Raw genomic sequence first — 21,904 nt, forward strand, 5'->3', positions numbered from 1 at the left:
TCCATAGCCGTTCCCCACTGGGCAACTTCTCATTGTTTTCGTGCAAAATGTGTTTTAAAAATAGATGATGATATGTTTCTAACATAAAGGTATTATTAAAAAAACCTTAAATCGGAAAATCCAGGAAATTCCATAATTGGCTGCGCAGACAAAAACAAAATACCTGTTCGAAATCCCTCCAAGAAGTGGTATGTTTCACGACATAAGTACAACAAAGAAGAGTGTCCTCAATATATTTCTGGAGCAGCTTACGTTATTTCCGGTGAAATAATACCACAATTATTGAAGCCTTGACAGACTGTACCGTTCTTAGATATTGAAGACGTCTTTATTACTGGTCTATGCCTTGAATTCATCAAAGCTAAGGTTATGAAACACAAAAATTTACTTATCGATACAGAGAACCCGGGCCATGTGGATTGAATTATATTGACGCGGTCACGGGACATCACTTTGTTCCGAGTGGAATGGTCCGCATGTGGAAAGAGCTGAATCAAAGACAAAGCTGTCGTCTCATAGATTCGGAATGGTTGTCTGGTTTTGCTAGAAGATTTAAGAAATGAATTTTATGTGCTTTCGAAATAAAAATAAAAATTTAGATTAAAGTTTGCTAACTTATCAGTATACAGTGGTCGTTTATTAATGAACCTTAAGTTTATTCAGCTTAAGAGATCGGGAGGGCTTATAATTTTTTCAGACGTCTCTGTGGGTATCCTACCTTAACCGTCACATGGACCAGATGAATACAGCTTCGAATATTGCATTGACCGTATTTTGTGGTTAGTGACTAGATGAAATGTTTTAAACAATCCTAATATTTATACGTATAATATATATAGAGAGAGAGGCAACATTTAGAGCTCTTTGCAGAACATCATAGGATTTCGCTGTTCGTGGCGTGCTGACGCTTTCCGTGTCGAGAAGTTTAAATACTACGTCACATTGTTATCACATCAAAGGAAGTAACCGAGTTCACTTCTCTCCCACGCTCAAGTCGGTGAATTGCAACAGCTTTATTTGGCAAAGTCTAACGACTACAAAAGATAACCAAACATAGAATTTAAGGTATCCAAAATGTTATGGAATAAATACCGTTAAATTTGTTTGTAAGATAAATTTTCCTTTTATTCTTCGAAGAAGTATCTACTAAACAGTTTTCAATCATGAAAGGTTTTAGAAAGTACATACATGTAAATCTATACCCAAAACTACCTTACCTACGTGAAATAACAAACTTTGTGAACTAGCGCCATAAAATTAAAACCGCTTTAGATACATCAATGAATTTTAACACAGTTAGCATCATCTTTTCTATCTACAGAATAAACCATAAATCATAGGTTATATTTTAAAAAAAAAAAGAATTAATGCTTTTTATGCAATGGTATGTCCAAATGGCTCATCCTTGACGTTTTTTTTTCTACCTGAGTGTAATTGAGAAAAACGTTTTTGATATGAGCATTTGTCAATAAAAAAAAAATCCCGTTAATTCAGGCATGTGATACGACGCACATTACAATTGTTCTGTAAAATTTGCAATATTTACACCATTCTGTATGCATGTTCTATGAAATTTTATCGTAAATTTTATACAGAGTGTCCAAACAATTAAAGGCTTGAAAATGACGTTAAAATAGGGGAAGGGTTTGTGGCAGCGCACTTTGAAAAAATTACGCACTTTGAATTTTTTTTTCAAAGTGCGTTAAATTGGGACAAAATCAACGCACTTTTTTTCAAAGTGCATTAAGAGTGTACATCAACATTTTTACTATGGAGACATTTAATGCACTTTGAAAAAATATGTATAAAACAAAAATTCTGGACTTAGATTTTAGTAATAGACACCATTAATTTGTTATATTTTTTCCGAAAAACTGATGAATTGATCTACCCTCATCGAGAACGAGGAGAAGACAGGTAGAAAGTCCTTCGGCCCAACTCTCTATCTTTCCTACATAAATATATGTATTTACATAACTGGTATGACATTGATATTACTAGTATTTCTCTCAATAAATTTGAGTAAACGTAAAATAGATGAAACAAGATGTGTTTGTGAAACACTGATTCCCCCGTATGGCAGCTTATGGCGAAGGTTAAAGTTTCTCAAATGCTAGTCAAAATCCAGGCCAAAAGATAAAAAATGTTGGTACCCAAAGAAAGGTCTTGTCTCGAGAAATATACCTGTGAAATTTGAAACCCCAGCTGCAACTGTTCAAAAGTAATGGCGAAGGTTAAAGTTTTTTTAAAAGTAAGTAAAACGTCAAGGTCATAGTTGTTGGTATCCAAAGAAAGGTCTTGTCACAAGGATTACATATGTGAAGCATGTAAGCCCTAGCACCAAATTATTCAAAAGCTATGGCCAAGGTTAAAGTTTTTCGAAGGTAGGTCAAACTCCAAGGTCAAGTTCAAAAGGTCAAAGTTGTTGGTATTCAAAGGAAAGCCTTGTAACAAAGAATACACATGTGAAGTTTGAAACCCCGAGCATCAACTGTTCAGAAGTTATGGCAAAGGTTAAAAGTCTCATAAAATTTCGCAAAAGTGGGTCAAACTCCAAGGTCAAGGTCAAAAGTTCAAATATGATGGCACCCAAAGAAAGGTCTTGTCACAAGGAATACACATGTGAAATATGAAAGTCATAGCTCCAACCATTCAAAAGTTATGGCCAAGGTTAAAGTTGACTACAGACAGAGAGACAAACAGATAAACAGACAGACAGACAGGACAAAAACAATATACCCCTGGGATCTTTCGATTCCGGGGCATAAAAATTGAGACAAGCTTTCCTGAAAGAAAAAAATACGCACCCTATTATATTAAAGAAGAGAGCCGCATAACCTTTATTCAAAATGTATCCACAATGATTCCTCAGAAAAAAGGCATTTACATGGTAATTAAAACATGCTATTTGACATGTCTAGCGTTTTTATGATATCAAATTACAGATTTAGAAGTTATCTGACTGCATAATTTTTTTAAGAAAAAGTTATTAGTGACCGAGGTAAAAATAATTTCAGTCGAGTATTATGGCTAAGGTTTATTTTCTTACTATCAAATAAATGAGTCAATCATTGTTTCATATATGTTCACAATAGATAGATAGATGAATATGATAGAAAGATATAATTGAGAGAGAGAGAGAGAGATAGAGAGAGAGAATTTTCATGGTATGGAAAAATCATAATTGCTCCCTTTTCCCTAAGAAAAATGCGATGCTTTAAGTCACTTATCGACACCTACATCTACCGAACTTATTAGAGACTGGATAAAATTTTAAAAAAAAGAAAAAAACAAAGAAATGAAACTGTGCTTTTAAACAATCATTCCTCCATTATTTCTAAAAGACCCATTTCCCTTTTATAACAGTTACGAGAACCTTTGAAAACAAGACAACTCCTAAAAATCTTTAAAACATCTATATCTCAGATCCTGACGCCATCACGAAAATTATCCAACCAGGTTCAAATAATAATTTATCATACCTAAAATTTGCAAGAATATTGACCAAGCTGTGCACTTTTTTTTTTCAAAGTGCGTTAATATGGTCGATATTAACGCACTTTTAAAAGAAATATTTTTTCAAAGTGCGTTAACGTGGTCCCAAAATGAACGCACTTCGATTTTTTTTTCAAAGTGCGTAATTTTTCAAAGTGCGTTGTAACAGGGTTTTCTTTTTCCAACATTCTATAAAGTGTCGCACCTGGAAAAACTGGTATATACCTAGGGAATGTTTAAATGGGCTACAGAAAAAATAAAATGCATCCAGAGTTCTTACGCCGGTTGTGCAATTGTTTCTGCAGCATTCATTCCCGTACTAACAACCAAAGAAAGCATTAAATTTATCGCATCAGTCCACAAACTTTCTGATAACCCCTCGTAATTCACTCTACATTCCTTTTGTGCTACGTACAGCTTATAATGATAACTTGACGGCAAAATGCGCACGGGGAGGGTGTGTTCCCATTTCAATCCGATTTTTTTGTCTGCAAATACACTAACTAAACATATACGGGTATAATAACGCTAAAAATGGAATCTCTTTTGCAATTGTGAAATTTAAACTGTCCTGAAAATTCTAAGAAAGCAATACCTTACTGTTACTGTTGTACTTATCATCATAAGTATGTTTAAATTTAGACCGAAGTACAAAATTTAAGTCACCGTGTCACGGTCGGTATTGGCACAATAAAGAACCCTCACTGCTCATTGGCCCTAAGTGCGGAGTATAGATCTAAATTTGCGAAGTAAACTAATGCGCATTTTAAGATTATTGCTAAAGGCTTTTCAGTAAGGCTATTATGACGTCATTTGCAAATCACGTCACCTTATGCAAAGCAGATCCATTTGACTAATGCCATAGTGTCTGTACACATTTTAGAAATTAGCATATATTTTTTCTTTGTTTTTCTCAAAAATAGCATAATTAGCTATATCTGACTAACGACATGTGGCATGTGACTGAATTTTGCCATTTTCTCCAAAAATATGAACAGACACTATGACATTATGTCAAATGGATCTGCTCTGCATAAGGTGACGTGATTTGCAAAAGACTTTGAAGAGCTGAAAAAAGTGCCAAAGACTGGACCCAAATACGTCGAAGGATCAGAGCTATGCATGAAGGAGATAATCCTTAATTTTGAAATAAATTTCTAAAGTTTACCACAGCAATTATGAAGAAATACAGAAAATAACAGAAAGACAACTAATATTACAGCTGCTGTGTAAACAAAGGGAAATAATTTCTTGGCTATACCCGAAGTTTCGGTAAATGCGGGGAAAAAAACAAATCATGCATGAATTCATAATTCTCACAATTGTCGGGCTATACATGTACATGTTAAAATAAAAAATATTAAAATAAAGATTCGTAAACGAGTACAAAAATTCATTACAGGTTCCAAACTAGATTCCAGAGTCGTGTTCATTGTTGACTGTTTAAATACTATTTATATATCACAAAAATGTTGAAAGTCGACGAAATATGTAAAACAACAAGGGATTTTAAAATCATAGTAATTAAGCTAAAGGTAAGTTTACAACACCATGAATGATAAATAGGACAGATATAAAGCTGAAAATCATAAAAATTTATAGAAACTCGTATAATTTTTATTTATTCATTTATTTTTTGGAAAAGAAAGAAAATTTTGCTTTTCATTGTAAAATAAATAAAATAAATGTTTCAATCCTGTTTTTTTCCAAATTCATGGAAATTTCGGTTGGTGCATGGTCTTGAAAAACCACTTATTTAATTCATTACAGTAATTTATAATAGATATAATCTAGTCTATCAAATTCAGCATAGATGTTCGTCCACATATTTGGTAAAATAAAGTAATTTTGTTTGAAATATAGCGCGCTTTAAACTGATTTGATGACGTATCACGAATCCATAGGATGTTTCATTTTTCTCTATACTGATATGTAGCCAAGCAATTTATAGTATATTTGGACAATGTAAAGCTGTAAAACTTCTCAGGTTTTTTTTTCATTTATGAAGAGATGAAACCCTATTAACATTATATCAAAAATCAACAAATGACCAATACCAAGATAAGTATTACTGGATGTGCAGACACTAACAAAATTCCTGTGCGAAATCCTTCAAAGAAGTGGTATGTTTCACTACATAAGTACAACAAAAAAGAGTTTCCTCCACGTCTCTGGAACAGCTTACGTCATTTCCGGTGAAATAGTACCAAAATTATTACAGGCCTCGCAGATTATTCCGGTCTTAAATATTGAAGACGTCTTTGTTACTGGACTATGTCGTGAATTCATCAAAGCTAAAGTTATAAAGCATTTACTTGTAGATACAGAGAACCAGGTCCATGTGGGCTGAATTACATTGATATGGTCACGGGACATCATTTTGATCCAGATGAAATGGCATGTGGAAAGAGTTCAATCAAAGGCAAGGCTGTCGTATCATAGACTCTGACTGGTTTTCAAGTTGGGCTAGAATGTTAATAAGAAATGGATTTTACGAAATTTTGACAGAAAACTTAAAATCTAGTCTTTATTTTATTTATTTATTTATTTACATTATATAGCTATATTTGTATTATAAAACAACTTTAGTACCTATCTCTTGGATATTTTTTGAATAAGAGGTTTATTTTAGGTAGTGTATTAAATTTTCAATCAAATACTTATATTTAGAGTTCATGATATATGTGTCGGAGTTATTCATTGTATAAACATGAACTTTTCAAGAAATTTTAACACGCTCACAATGATATACAGGAAACAAAGAGATTCGTTTGAAAATTGACATGTCAAAGAATACGGAAATATGTACTGCCATGTGTTAGGTTTTTTTTTTTTTTTACAATAGTTGATGAGTTAGCAGAAAATAAAACTTATTTTACTAATTAAGAGATTGTAATGTTCAGATGAGAGAAAAAAATAGAGTAGAGTTTTTAACAATCTTTGAAAGTTACGACATAATTATATGTTCAAACACAATTATTGAATCTTTGATGAACATATAACTTACAAGACTGTTAATGATGCAGTGTCATATATCTTTATTATGTTCTTTATATTTTTATTTATTTTTTTATTTTTATTTTTCAAAGTATTTTTTGTTAAACTTTGTAAGGTCATTCCAGAAATGGGTAATTTTTTTATATAGTTTTTATATAAAATTTTTATTTGTACATGATACAGTAAAAGTGAATAATAAACCAGAAATAAATATAGAGAAATGTCATTCTTAACTTTAAAGGAAAATATATTTACAGAAGTTCTTAGTATTCATCTTACATCCTAGGCATAACAAAGAGATTCTAGTATCTGGCTTTGTAGAGAAATATATTTTTATATTTCGTATTCTAGTATTTTTGTAACGTTATATTATATAAGTTACTGCTTTAATTCTACAAACATGTTTGATATCTTAGCAAAAGAGAGAGAGAGAGAGAGAGAATATATTGTTCCTTAAGGGAGCCAACTGGGGTTTTATTGTGTGAAAACTACAATAGAGAAACTCTTTAAGTTTATATATACCGTATGTAACTTACATTTACTTCAGTGTACATTCCAAGTTTAGAGAAAATCTACCGTCTAGGTATTTTTAAGGACCGTCTCAAAATACAGGTACATTTACGATTTATTATATAGGAAAGTGCCAATTTTTTGCGATAGTAAGGTGTCCGTCGTCCGTCCATCTGTCTGTCTGTCTGTCTGTAAACAATTTTTCAAAATGCTACTCCTCCTACAGTTTTGGTCTGATTTCAATATAACTTGGCACACAAGTAAACTACACTAAGATACATAATTTAGTGCATCGGTTTTTGATTTCGATGAACGGTGCTGCCATGGTTACTAAAAATAGAAATTTCAATGAAATTCCTTTAAAGCGCTACTCCTCCTACAGTTTTGGTCTGATTTCAATATAACTTGGCACACAAGTAGACTACACTAAGACACATAAATTAGTGTATTGGTTTTTGATTTTTGATGAACGATGTTGCCATGGTTACTAAAAATAGAAATTTCTGTGAAATTCCTTTAAAACGCTACTCTTCCTACAGTTTTGGTCTGATTTCAATATAACTTGGCACACAAGTAGACTGCACAATGATACATAATGTAGTGCATCGGTTTTTGATTTCAATGAACGATGTTGCCATGGTCACTAAAAATAGAAATTTCTGTGAAATTCCTTTAAAACGCTACTCCTCCTACAGTTTTGGTCTGATTTTAACATTACTTAGCACACAAGTGGACTTCACTTAGATACATAATTTAGTGCGTCGGTTTTTGATCTCAATGAACGGTGTTGCCATGGTTACTAAAAATATAAATTTCTATGAAATTCCTTTAAAACACTACTCCTCCTACAGTTTTAGTCTGATTTTAATATAACTTGGAATTTAAGTAGACTACATTAAGATACATAATTTACTGCATCGGTTTTTGATCTCAATGAACGGTGTTGTCATGGTTACTAAAAATAGAAATTTCAGTGAAATTACTTTAAAACGCTACTCCTCCTACAGTTTTAGTCTGCTTTTAATATAATTTGGCATACAATTGCTATACTAAGATACATTATTTAATGCATGGGTTTTGGATTTCGATGAATGCTGTTGCCATGGTTACTAAAAATATATATTTCTATGAAATTCCTTTAAAACGTTACTCCTCCTATAATTTGGGTCTGATTTCAATCTAATGTGGCACACAATTAGAATACACTATGATACATAATATGTATTTCGGTTTTTTATTTCAGTGAATGGTGTTGTCATGGTTACTAAAAATAGAAATTTCTGTGAAATACTTTCAAAACGCTACTCCTCCTCCAGTTTTCGTTTGATTTTAATATAATTTGGCACAGAAGTAGACTACATTAAGATACATAATTCTATTAATTTATTGTTGCATGTTGCAAAGTTTCAAATCCAAGTGCTACTTTTCCTTTGTTATACGTACAGACCAGTAGAGCTACAGTCTCATCAGAGACTTCTGGTTCGTACTTCGAAGCAAATTATACAAATACTACAGTAAACTTTTTGCTCAAATTATAACATATGATAATTAGTGTTATAGTGTACATTATATGTAAGAAACACAAAATTCTACTGTCTGGTTTCCCGAGGGGGCGTCTCAAAATAAATGAAACTTTCCTGTTTTGATGGAGCACTACAAAAGATGACAGATACAAATAAAATATATGGAGATAACGAACAGTATTCAAGCTCAAAAGTCCATTAAACAATTATACAAATTTTAAAGTAGAGCAAACACGGACCTCTAAGACATCAGAGGTGGGATCAGGTGCCATGGAGCAGTGAGCATCCGCTGCCGACCGGTCACTCCCGCCGTGTGCTCCTTGTCATGATCGGGAAATAACGGATAAATCCGTTGACAATTCAGTGTGTAAATAATGGCCTAACAATTAGTTTGAAAAACGTCAGTCAGATTTGACTTTATGATAAATTGTATTCGCTGACAAGGTCATTGTATCGACCATAGAACTTGCGAAATGACAAAGGATTTATACAAGAAAAATCACAAAAATAATTGAGATTTTCTTATTTTTATGTTTTAAATTTCAAGAGCCTAGTATATTTTATACTTTTTCTTTTATAACATTTTTATTACCTTCTCTTAAAGAACTTCAGTTTTACATAATGTCACAAACACTATTACGACGTCAATCTACCTTTCGGTTGAAAAAAATCGTTTTAAAAATCAGTTATATAAAATTGTAATTAGATTTTTTTAAACCTGTGATTTCTTTATTTTGTTAAATTTTGTGAAAATAGTTGCTTTAAAACAGCAAATACGCTTCATTTTACGCGAAGTATTGCGCAATGGAAACCCCAGTCGGACCCCTTAATATATTTCTCCAATCTTAAGTCATGATCCATATAATCTACTAATGTATAATACCTTGATGAAACTGGGTTTTACTTCTTCATTTGAATCGATTCTTATTCCTGTTTTAGTGGTTGACATTTTGTTTTCAGAATCAGAGCAGATTTTACATTTTTACATGTAATACTTGCCAGGAGAAGTTTGTTGACTAAAACTTTTATTATTATTTGCAGCCAACTGAATTCTCATATTTGAAGAAATGTTATTTTGAAGAAAGTACATGTATACCAAAGATTATTCAACTGTCATCTGCTGATTGTGTTGCAAATTTTGCAGATACCTTATATAAACAAAATAACAGATAAAAGTCCGGAATAGGACTATATTTTTTATCGAACGATTATTACTAAAGAGAGTTTTTCGTCCTCAATTATTCGCGCTTTGACTTTGTAGTAGGAAAGTTTTGCTATAGGCTTCGGAGAAATGTCAAATCAAAATAAATCAAAACATAATTTTAAGAAGAGGTTGTATTCTTAAAAAAACAGCAGAAAAATAATTTTCATTGGGTAGGAAATTGAGAATGTAAAAATTTTTGCGTCTCTTTTACAATTTTATCTTCGAAAAAAAGCTGTGCTGTGTACATCTTTTTATTGTATTAATTTATAAATATGTATAATACAACATGGGAACAGAATGTTATATCCTTTGTATTCTATTTTTAAGTTTAATTTCTTCTAAATGTAATTTAATTGTAGCATACGATTTTGAAGTCTTTGATATTGCTAAATGTATTGGAACTATATATTCAAAATTTTGTAAAAGAGTATTACAGTAGGAAAATAGCACACCTAAACCTATGTCTAGATTTCCAGTATATGTATTTGTATCACTACAAAAAAGTGTCGTTTTCTTTATTATTGTCTAAAATTTTACAAAGGTATTCAGAGATGTTATCCACTCTTGACTTCTGAAATATGAATGGCGATAATCGGACTCGAGGAAATTTGGCTACTGAAGTAAAAATATTGAACTTAACATATATGGCTTTTATTATGTTTTATGTTAACCCAATCTGTTAGTCACATTGCATTGTTATAAAGGGTTTCTTACGAGTAAAATTAAGATAATATATACAGAACAAATTAATTTTTCAACAACTTCCTTTCAGTAAACATATTTAACTTATAAATTCAAAACTTATTCAAAATTCAGAACCAGAAAGACATCTAAATATTGTAAATGGTAATTACACTGTATTTGTTACACAAATATAAATATACAACTTTAAAAATTAACAAGGTCAGATGCAACTTTCCTAGTCCATTACAATGGCAAACTCACTTGTGTAGGACCCCTCCCCCATCCTCTATGTACAACTCTGAGCTTGCTGGATTTTTTTCCCGCAATTTATATATATTAAACTTATTTATCATGTATACCAAAGGAAGTATCTGGGGGAAATTCCTAACTATAAGACTACATATATGCATACACTATGCATAAGAAAGTTTCTTCTGGTAGTCAGGAATTTTTGGTAGGATTTTGGAGGATTTCTCCAGATTTTTTCCTTTTGTATACTTGATAAATTAGTCTGATACATACAATTTGTGAAAAAAAGTCCAATGTTGTTTGCCCGGGCGTTGTTTAAGTATAGGGGAGGAGGGGTATCTGTTTGTAAGTACCTTTGGTCCATCATTATAAGTAAAAAGTCAAACTACATGGATTTCGGGTTTAATTATTGTACTTTGAGCCGTTGACCTTAAAAGACCGAATAAAGAATTAAATAACCTTTAAGATAATTTATCCCTTAAAATTAGTCCCAAGACTTCTCGACAAATTGTCAAAACTGTCAGTGGTATGTAAAAAAAAAATAAAATAAAAAATAAAAAAAACTTTCAAATGCTACATATTTCTTTGGAATGAGAATCATCTTCAGCAATTCCTGATCACCTGCTATACCAAAGATCCATGCAAACTTGCGTCCTCATGTTGGGGAGATATAACAAAAGATTAATCAAGTGTATGTTTATCTACATGTCTTTGTGTGATATTGCATAAAATAAGACGTTTGTGCAATCCGCAGTTACTCCGAAAGTGTTGAAACTCTCAATCATTCAAGTAGTCATGTACTATAGCAAAAGGAGATGGGTGAACAAGGTGTGCAGAATGCCTATATCTTCAGATATATGAATTATATTCATTTGGTGAATTTAGTATTTAGAGTGAAGTTCTCTTTATTGAAATTTGTGAAATTATGGTAAACAAAACTTTTCTGAGGAAAACTTTCCAGGCAAAAGTTATTCTGTTATTACAAATATAATATGGTATTCGTGGGTTTCGAACTCAAGCTAGCAATAAAAATCCCAAGTATCATTTTCCCATGAGACTAACACGCTAAACATCGTGCTTCATAACTCCTGACGAGTAGTGGCATTTAAATCATGTTTATGATGTGACTACATGGACTTCAAGTATTTCTCGGAAAGATGCGAATGTTGTGTCATAAAATGTATTTTTTAGGTATAGTGGGTTTTTGCTCCAGGTTTTTGTTAAACAAAAAATGTATATTTTTACACAAGCTTTGAGGATAAACTTTCAAAAAAATGGAGAGAAGACCCACTCATATCGAAAAATTATATATGAAAATGATCCTTTTTGCCTCTTTAGTGTGTGTATGCTATTTCATAGGCAAATATTTCAATCTTTGTGAGATTTTTGCAAATTGTAGACATATTGATAAAGTATATTTTAATGTTAGATGAAATATCAAGATTATATTATAACTGATATTTAGTTTTTCACCTTCACTATAGGCATTTCGCTCGCCTTGATCGCCAATCTTCTTTTTTCGACACTCATTGCAAAAGATGACCATGGCTTCGATGTTGTCAGATGAAAGCTCAGAGGCTCCAAGTCTGCAGATGACTAATGAAGACAATTCGGGATATCATATGGACAGAAGTGGTTGGATGCTGTCGTGGAAGTAAACGCTGCGCGGCCCATTTTCCTTAGTGATGCGCTAAACAATTAATGACCTTATCGGTCTTAATATTAATTTTGTGGATTTTTTCTATGCCATTATAAATCGTAATAATGATAGAAGCCAAAAAAAAAAAACTGACCACCCTCCGATTTATTATTATCTTTAATGATTTTATAAAGCAGGCGGCACATGTACTCCTTGGAATAGTCTAGTTAATTATACTTCACGTCACCAGGAATGACGTGTCCAGCGGGACTATAAGTTTTAGGGTGAAGAACATGAACACGAAGGAGCATTATGCTTCAGATATGCGATATTTAGGCACTTAGTTTTTTTGGTGGGGGTGGGGGGGGGGTGGGGGGATTAAAAGTTTGGAAGCAATAGTCGATGAATTTTAGTAAGAAATACAAGATATGGACTTCAACTTGAAATATGGTGGAATACAAAACTGAATCATTTTGTGATAAAAAATATAACTTATATTTTTACTGCGTAAATTCCTTTGTTGGTAATAAGTTTAAGGAACAGACGGGTTTCTTGAACAGTATTCTCTTCCGTAAAACGTGGCGGCTTTAAAAAGCCTGTGATGCACAATATCCATAATCATAAACCCCCGCCTACATTCTGGTGTCGAAGAATCCAAATACGGACTTTCCTTGGTCTTTTCAAATAGATCATTTAAAATTTTTACAGAGGAACTGTTACAGAGAAACTTTAGGAACAGAATAAAGTTTGGTGCGTATGTGATGAAGACCTAATTGTTCATTTACATGAAGTAGCAGTGAATCAAAAGAGACATCGTATATAATAGTTTTATCCATTCCTGCTATTTCCATGATTATTCTTGCATTTATTACATGTTGTTTCTATCTTATTCTTAAAGGGACTGGGACACAAATTTGAAGCTCATATTTTCTTTTTAAAAAAATTAAATTTTCTGTATAGTATCATGACTTGTATTTTGCTAGACCACACCGAAATATATTCAGAAAATTATTTTATCTGTAAATTATTAAAACAACAAATTTCGGGACGTGTATGATTGACATATAACCTTGCACTTTTACAAAGTAAACTTTATCCATAAGTAAAAATTTTGTTGTGATTTTATGAAATATTTTGGTTTAATAAATAATTATTCATGTGGCAAATTAAAGGGCCATGCAAGATTACTGGTTCAGAACCCTAATAAGAGTTTGTAGTATATATGACAATTTAACCCCTTAACCCAATTCATTCCTGAAAGATGACACAATAAGCAAATATTGTTCAATTATGGACTCTTAAGAGTCCATAACTGTTTTATCATATAGTCCGGATTGGAATATTTAAGACTTTGAGGCTCCATTCGTGACACCATTTTCATTAATGAAATATGAAAATAACGCACAGTATACAATCTCGAAATTTAGAGGCGGGATCGGGTTTCCTAATCCAGTATTCTTCTCGTTATCTACGGAAAGGTGTACTCAATGATGGATTATTAGTATGATGGTAAATTTTTTCTAGAATTCTAACTTTCATTGATAAAATAGAATGATCAGGTAAATCAAAGTGCTTGTAGAGAAGCTGCTGGCCCCCGTTGTTGATTTGAAATCTGTGACCCGATATTCTTTTATGAAGTGAATCGTCCTTGGTTTTACCAACATAAATAAGCCCACAAAGGTTACATTCTATTCCGTAGACAAAATTTGCAGATTTGCAGTTCAGATTAACGAATTAACGAATTTCTATCACAGATAGATTAAAAGAATATCCAGATTAAAGTTATAACTTCAGTATTTTCCTTTCTTTAGTGTGCAAGACATCATTTCCCGTCGAAATGTCTGAATTATAATAGGCTCGTGTAAGTAACGTTTTTCCTGCTCAAGTATACAGTTGGCTTCGGTCTTTGCAACCATTACTCACAACGTTACTTGATGTGTCATTTGTGACGTCACAATCGCCGCTGCAAGCGCACTGACCCTCCGGTGAATACGGCATCCTCACAATGTCAAGGTTTTGTGATTTCGGAACTCCACACTTGACATTGTGAGGATGCATCAATTCCAGTGAATGTAGTGTTATAAACCGTTATATATGACTATAAATAGACTATATGTATGAAAAATCTATCATAGCAATGGCACGCCAAATTCACAAAAATTAGATAAACTAGGTTTATCTATTGTAAACTGTAGTTTACGAACTGTAAACTATAGTTTACGATTCGTTTACTATAGTTTTCATCTGTTTTCATTTAACGCTTGTAAAGTGTAGTTCACGAATGTTAATCTAAGTTTATCTGTCTGTAAATAAACGTTAACAGTAAATTTTGCTGATAAATATAGATTCTCATTTGTAAAGTATAATTTAAATTCGTTAACCATAGTTAAGAATTGTTAATCATAGTTTCACAAATCGTGAAACTATATTTATCAGATAAGCTATGTTTTACATCCGTTAATTATAGATTTCGGTCGTAAACTATAGTTAACTGTCATAAATACTCATAAACTATATTTGACAGACGTAAACTATACTTAACGATCGTAAACTATAGTTTTGAGTGATAAACTATGCATGATTCACATTTGCCAATCATAATTTATCGTCATAATCTATAATCCACACTATAATCATTGCGCATGTGCTGTGCTTCGAGAATTTCTTGGGTTTACTAGTAAACTATAGTTAAGAATTGTTAAATATAGTTTATGAATCAAATGTTTTCAATTCAAAATCTCGCGGCACCAATCGCGAGAAGCAATACTAAATGTGTTCATTGCCGTAAGCTCTATATAAAAAACGGAAAATAAATCCCGCTCCATATAAACAGAATTACTTTAGTAATTTCTATTCTTGATAATCTTAAAATTATAAGTCAAGCGTTCAGCAACTCTTTTGATACCAGCAATGCTCAGCCAATTTGTTTGATCAGCGCAAAAGGTTGGAAAGACGGCAAGGATAATTGTCAGTGATTTATTCCGTTGCTGTTAAAGGAAAATTTGATTACAAACCGTCAAAATGCATTTTCTCTATCTTTCTCCTTTAAATAAAAAATAAATAAAATTTACTCAATAATTTTCCTGTTATTTTTCTTTTTATTTCCAACTAGATTTGCTTTAAATTATGATAGAATGACTTAAAATGTCAACAAGAAATAAAATTATATATTTAACAACCAATGAAAATAATCGTTGTATAGCAAAAATCTTATCATGCTGTAACTAGGATTAACCTATCTATAATTTTCGGACCGTTAAACTATTGTTAACTATAGTTTTGATCGTAAACTATACTTTAGAGTCGTGAAATATAGTTTTACAGAAAATTTTGCATCTCCAATACAAAATCAGAGATGCTGGCGTTAAACTGTGTTTCTCAACTGTAAAACTATATTTATCACAATTTTGTGAATTCGGCGCTTTAAATATCTGTAAACTATAGTTTACAACCGTAAACTATAATTAACATATGTTAACTATAGTTTAGAGAACTTTGTAAACCAGTTGGCTGACGTGTCTGGAATTCCTTACGTACGGCAAAAAACTTCTTATTCATTTATTTATTTTTTAAATAATTGATCAATTAAATAAATGAATAAGAAGTTTTTTGTTTCGACATCGATCAGTGTGAACTAACGAACTTTTTTGATCGGGTTCGATATCCGTTTTAGTTTATATTTTAGCTTTTATATTTTTTGACCGACACTGACAAGGAGCGGCTAGGTTTTTTCCCCAGAAATCAATAAATTTCAGTCATGGGGGATGGGTATGTATTTGTCAATGTAAAGCATTCATTGCGCAATAATATTGACTTGGGAAGGCGTCGTTTTGAATTAATTAGTATAAGTAATGTTGTGATCAGCTGACCACTCATTCATAATTTGACCTTATTATAAGAAAACAGAGCCCAGCTAGTACAATGTCTGATACATCATTTAGTGTGACAAAATTTCTGTCCAATAAGAAGTCTATGCTGCAAAGTTTAATTGATAAATTTATGTCTAAAGGACAGGAGAATTCTGTTGGGTAAGTAGAAATTTTCGAAAAGTGAATTGCAAAAGGGGGGGGGGGGAGGGCTAAACTATTTCTTGTTCTTGATTCTTCTCTGTTGTTTCGTGGATATTTTTCCGTGGTTATTTATACTTCAAATAACGTACCTTGTGAGTTCATAAGTGAAACCCATCACATGAATGAAGGTTAACTTTAATAAATGATTTATATGAAATATTTGACTCCCAAATAATTATGGTAAAGTCTCTTCATTCTTAATTAAGTTCTTTATTCTTGCTAGTATAAAAAAAAAAATCAATTTTACACAAATATGCCATTTTGCAGTCTTGTTGATTTTTAAGTAGATGAAATTTTTCATGATTGATTTAAAATGAGAATGCAAGACTTGTCCTCTGAATTGTGTTCCTTATTTTACAATTTGAACACTAAGTTAGCTTATATGGGATTCTGTATGTGCTAGATTCATTTGAATCCAAATAAGTGTATGCTTATTTTTGACTTGAATGTTTACCACATTTTTTTGTTGAAAGATTAGAGTAATTAAATGTCATTGAAAATGCAACTCCTTTAACATGTTGATATATATGCTAGCTGTAAAACATAATTTTCAGAGTTATCTAAATCAGGGGTGTGTTTACTAATATACTCAGTAAATAGGTCCCTGTCTAAATGCACAAAATGTATTACTACCTAATTACTTAATAATCAGCCAGTGTCAATTTTCCTTCCTCATTTTCCACTTTTTCAATTGTTGAATGGGTTACACAAATCACACACATGGTCTATGAGTTATGAAATAACACTACCTTACAATATACCCTTAATGCAAATGCCCTTGGTACTAGTAAATAACATGACTAAGTTTTAAAAAAAGTTGATTGATTGTATGTTGTTTAAGTACCATTCAAGAAATTTTCACTTGTATAGAGATATGTCATCATATGCTGGTGAAGGGCTTCAAATTTAGACCTATACTTGGCACTCAGGGCCATTTAGCAGTTAGGGTTCTTTAAAGTGCCAACGCCTAATGTGATATGAGAATTTGGTTTTTAAGGTCTCATCCAGGAGACCCGGGACTTTCACTTCTAGTGCTTGGTGAAGGAACAGTCACTACCTATGTTTATGATTTAGGTTTAACTTGGTGCTGTGGCCAAGAATCAAACCGGGGCCACCTGATCACGAAGTGAACACCCTACTTCTAGGCTACCTTGACCAGTAAAAAGAAAAATGTTATTTGTAACTCCTACATTTTTATGGCATTTATAAACTTCAGCTTACAACAAATTAGATTTGTATTGCATTGATTAATCATGTTAAGGATACAAGTAACTTAAGGAAAGAGGGGTGTTGAACTTCCCTTCAACTACATGCAGCATGACTACTGAATTGTTACATAAAGTTTACCAAATACAAATGACAATGAAATACATGTATAATCAATCATTTCTGTACAAGCTAGAGAAAATAATAGACAAAATATTTTCTTGTCCTGATAAATCACCAGGGGTTTCTTCTTTACCCACTGTGGCTTAAATAAATGAATCATTTTTAAAATGTTTATAATTGCTGGTTGTTTATTGTGGGTGTGGGTTTATTGTCCGGAGTCTGTATAAATAGCTGTCTTCATCTGCAAGGATCATTTTTAACTGCGGCACTGCTACTGCAAATCGTTGATAAGAAATTTCGAAATTGGTACGTGTGAAGAATTGTACCCTTGGAATGTTGAAGAAGCAGAAAACATGATTTTTGTCAGGTACAGGGGTAGCGATTGTAGGCTTTTATATTCAGGACGTCAACTCTGAAAGAGAATTTGTCTTTCTATATCTTTTTTTTTTTTTTTTTTTTTTTTTTAAAAAAGGGGGGATGGCTATGGGAAACATCGCCATTCAAATTTTTTCTTTATGGCAATCGGCATACAGAAAAAAAAAATGAAATGATTTCTGACATTTTAATGAAAGTTTGAAATGGTATTGGAAGTAAAAAAAAAACGTGGGGACTTCTGATGTGAAATTGCTCTCTGTATTTGGAGACGGGAAAGAGAATGACGAGAATTCGAGATAGGACGTATCATTTACTGATTAGGGATATGCGGAGAAAACATACAGAAACATTTATGAAGCGAACATCAACAAGCCAATGTTAGTGTTCTTGAGTTGAAAATGTTGACTTAATTCATTCATCAGCAATTGCCAAGGTCTGGAAATTAACATCATTCATTCATCAGTCAAGGTCTTGTCACAGTATGGCTTGATGCCAAAAGGTGGGCGTGACTTAAAAAAACTGTGATTCTTCTGGCAAATACACCACAGCAACATCAGAGCAAAATCTAAATTTACCGCCAGTCCTATGGTACAAATGTTTAAAAACAATATTTTTTTTTTAATGCAACACTATCATTGATATAGACCTTTGAGCAGTTTATATTCAAGTAAATGTTTTATCATTTGTTGATAGTCCAAGCTTTGAGGAGGTTACATCCATAGCTCAGTCCATACAAGGCAGGACCAAACATCATCCAAAGATAGGCATTGTGTGTGGGTCAGGACTAGGGGACCTAGCAGATCAAGTCCAAGATGCTGATGTCATTCCCTACAGCGAAATACCAACTTTCCCAGTCAGTACAGGTAAGGCAAGGTCATGTTTTAGTAGGTCAGAGTTCAGGAGTTTTCCTTCCATTTTTAAACTGTGTCCGGGTCCAGAGAATTGGGAATTTAGATGCATAATATGTTGAAATTCGGAAAACTTTAAAAGGACTGATTTTCATTACTTGATGAAATTGTGCTAAATAATAGAAGTAGAAAAAAAATGTTTTGTTGAATTTTTAATGATCGACAGAAAATATTTAATCATAGCATTATCCTGAATATTTGTCTCTTCTTTTTCAATATCATCTCTGAAACTTTCTATAGCAGGAGTTACCTAAGGAAATGCTGATCACTCTAGTGCCATTAATCATATTTGTTTATAACAAAGGTGCCCCAGGTAACCCAATGTTTCTGGTATCAAATTAAATAAATATATGTGTACATTTCTTTTATTTCAGTACCTGGTCACATGGGAAAGCTGGTGTTTGGTAACTTAGAGGGAAAACCAGTAGTGTTGATGAGAGGACGTCTGCACTGCTATGAAGGCCATCCAATGTGGAAGGTAAGTAAAGTCAAACCTTGTTATCTCAAACTCGAAGGGACTGAGAAAAACCCCCAAAGATGTCTGAGGGTTGAGAGTCCGAGGTCAAAACACATAAAGAAATGGTGGTTGGGAGTTCTACCTCACTTTGATGTATCCATTTTATTTGAGGTACTGAAGTTCAACTGTATGTATTCAGCAAATAGATAGCAAACAGCCATTGTGCTATGATTGTGTGACTGGGGGAAGTTTAAGATTATGCACTTTTTTCTCAGGGGCTCATTTTAAAAGGTGTATTTAGTTTTTTGTGTGTTTAAAAAATCTGAATCAATATAATTGTCTGGATTACATCAAAATCAAAACTGAAGATTGCCGATATTGGCATTATTTAAAATAGCAGTTTTTAAAAAAACATACTTTTTAATTTCTGCATGTTAAGAAACGTTAAATGATGAGAACTCGGAAGACCCTCATTCATACTTGATTTTAAGCAATACATTTTCCCTACCAAGTTTGAGTGGAATCAGCTTTGAAAATGATTGAATGGTTTCTTATTTTTTGATGGCTAGACACAAATCTTCCATAAACAAGATGATATGTAATACATCAAATTCTTCCAACATCTCTTCTGGGCTTTATACCAATTAAATGATAAAAGTTTGTAGGTTTGATAATCAATATATAGAATAAATGCTAGCTTTCATTCCAGAAAAGCACAATAATTTTGTTCACAACACCAATCAATAATGTGATCTGCCAACACAAGATTATTCAAATTTTATTTTCAGATAATTTGCTTTTTTTCCTATTTACATTGTAATATTTTGGGCATTACAAAATAATAATCTTTCATACAGACTACAATTCCAATTCGAGTTATGAAGGCTCTCGGAGTCACTACTGTGTTACTGACCAATGCTGCGGGAGGCATCAATCCAGAATACAATGTCGGAGACATGATGATTATACGGGATCATATAGATATGCCTGGTCTAACTGGGGAGTGTGTGCTGCGTGGATATAATGATGAAAGGTATTACCAAGACATTGAACCACATTGATTTTGTCCTAATATACTTAAGATCAATTTTTAAAGCTTATGTCTCTTGCTAATTCATTCATATCCTCATACAGTGTGTTATTCTGTTTGAAATTAACTCATGAATATTAATGAATTATCCTGTGTTCAATTCTGACAAAACTAATTCCTGCTACTTTTGTGATGATTAATTTTGAGTAGTAATCTTGTATTTATCATAAATATTCGTAATTGTCTACTATCTTTATACTAGATGTACATGTATTTTTCTTCCAGATTTGGTCCACGTTTCCTAGCAACAGTAAATACCTATGATGCTGACCTTCGTGCTACTTGCAAAAAGGTTTTTGAAGAACTTGGTCTAAGTAAATACATGAGAGAAGGAACTTATGTAATGATTGGGGGACCAACCTTTGAAACTGTGGCTGAGTCAAGGTTACTTAAAGCCTTTGGTGGTGATGCAGTAGGTAAGAAGCTGTACTTTGTTGCAAGGTCATCAGCTTCTATAACTAGAATGCCAGTGACATTTACTACATAATTTAGTCATTTAAGTTTGGGTTTCTGATTATCTTTCATATTCCTATTAAAATTAAAATACTTTTTCTGATACATTAGAAATTTTTATCTACAGTTAAGTTTTGACTCTATTCAATAATACACTGTAGTTGTACAGAATATTTGTGAGATTTATATATAAAGTGATTCAGGTATCATGGATTGTTGATATCAGCCTGGGTAGCTGCAGAACTGTAGCTCTCAAAAAAAAAAATATGTTGACAGACTGGTTTGTCAATACAATTTTTTTCAGGGAGCTGCAGTTCTGCAGCTATGGTAAGAGCACTTGACTAGTAATGCAGAAATAAGGGTTTGATTCCTAGATTTTTTTTCCTATTACCGGTATATATATATATATATAGAGAGAGAGAGAGAGAGAGAGAGAGAGAGAGAGAGAGTTTTAGATAAGAAAGTTAAAAAAAACACCCAGTTCCAAAAGAATAACAGGTGCTTAAATGTAAACATTTGATTGTTACAGGAATGAGCACTGTTGCTGAGGCCATTGTAGCCAGACACATGGGCCTGAAGGTGTTTGGTCTCTCCCTTATTACAGATAAATGCTGCTTAAGTTACGATTCCATAGAGAACACCACTCATGAAGAAGTTCTTGCCATTGGTCAAAAGAGAGCCGCAGATCTTATAGCCATTGTAATGCGACTTGTGAAGCAAACTACCATAGATTAATCTTAAAATTGAACAATGATATACTTTGGTTTGATTATAGTTTTTAGAGTAGATTATTGAGGTACATCCCATCAAGTCCAGTAGTTTCCCCTGTCCTACAAAAGAATGTGGTGACCAGGTTTATTTTATATAGATTGTTACCCCTATTTTTTTTTAATTTATTTTTATTTTTATGCTTTGAATTCA

At 32.5% G+C, this 21,904-nt stretch overlaps 1 protein-coding gene across 1 annotated transcript in view; it reads left to right on the plus strand.

The window, feature by feature from the left end:
* The first annotated feature begins 16,083 nt into the window (after positions 1-16,083).
* The window catches only part of LOC133202791 (UV radiation resistance-associated protein-like), a 34,046-nt gene continuing 28,225 nt past the window's right edge, over positions 16,084-21,904 (plus strand). Inside the window, exons 1-6 of the mRNA XM_061338664.1 lie at positions 16,084-16,329; positions 18,769-18,938; positions 19,358-19,461; positions 20,298-20,473; positions 20,756-20,946; positions 21,513-21,708. Of these exons, the coding sequence (XP_061194648.1) occupies positions 16,223-16,329; positions 18,769-18,938; positions 19,358-19,461; positions 20,298-20,473; positions 20,756-20,946; positions 21,513-21,708 (944 nt within the window). The 5' untranslated portion in view covers positions 16,084-16,222. The remainder of the gene's footprint in view (positions 16,330-18,768; positions 18,939-19,357; positions 19,462-20,297; positions 20,474-20,755; positions 20,947-21,512; positions 21,709-21,904) is intronic.

Source organism: Saccostrea echinata, unplaced genomic scaffold (genome assembly GCF_033153115.1).
Source record: "Saccostrea echinata isolate AGI-Se365-2 ecotype Australia unplaced genomic scaffold, CSIRO_AGI_Sech_v1 ptg000047l, whole genome shotgun sequence".
Taxonomy (NCBI): domain Eukaryota; kingdom Metazoa; phylum Mollusca; class Bivalvia; order Ostreida; family Ostreidae; genus Saccostrea; species Saccostrea echinata.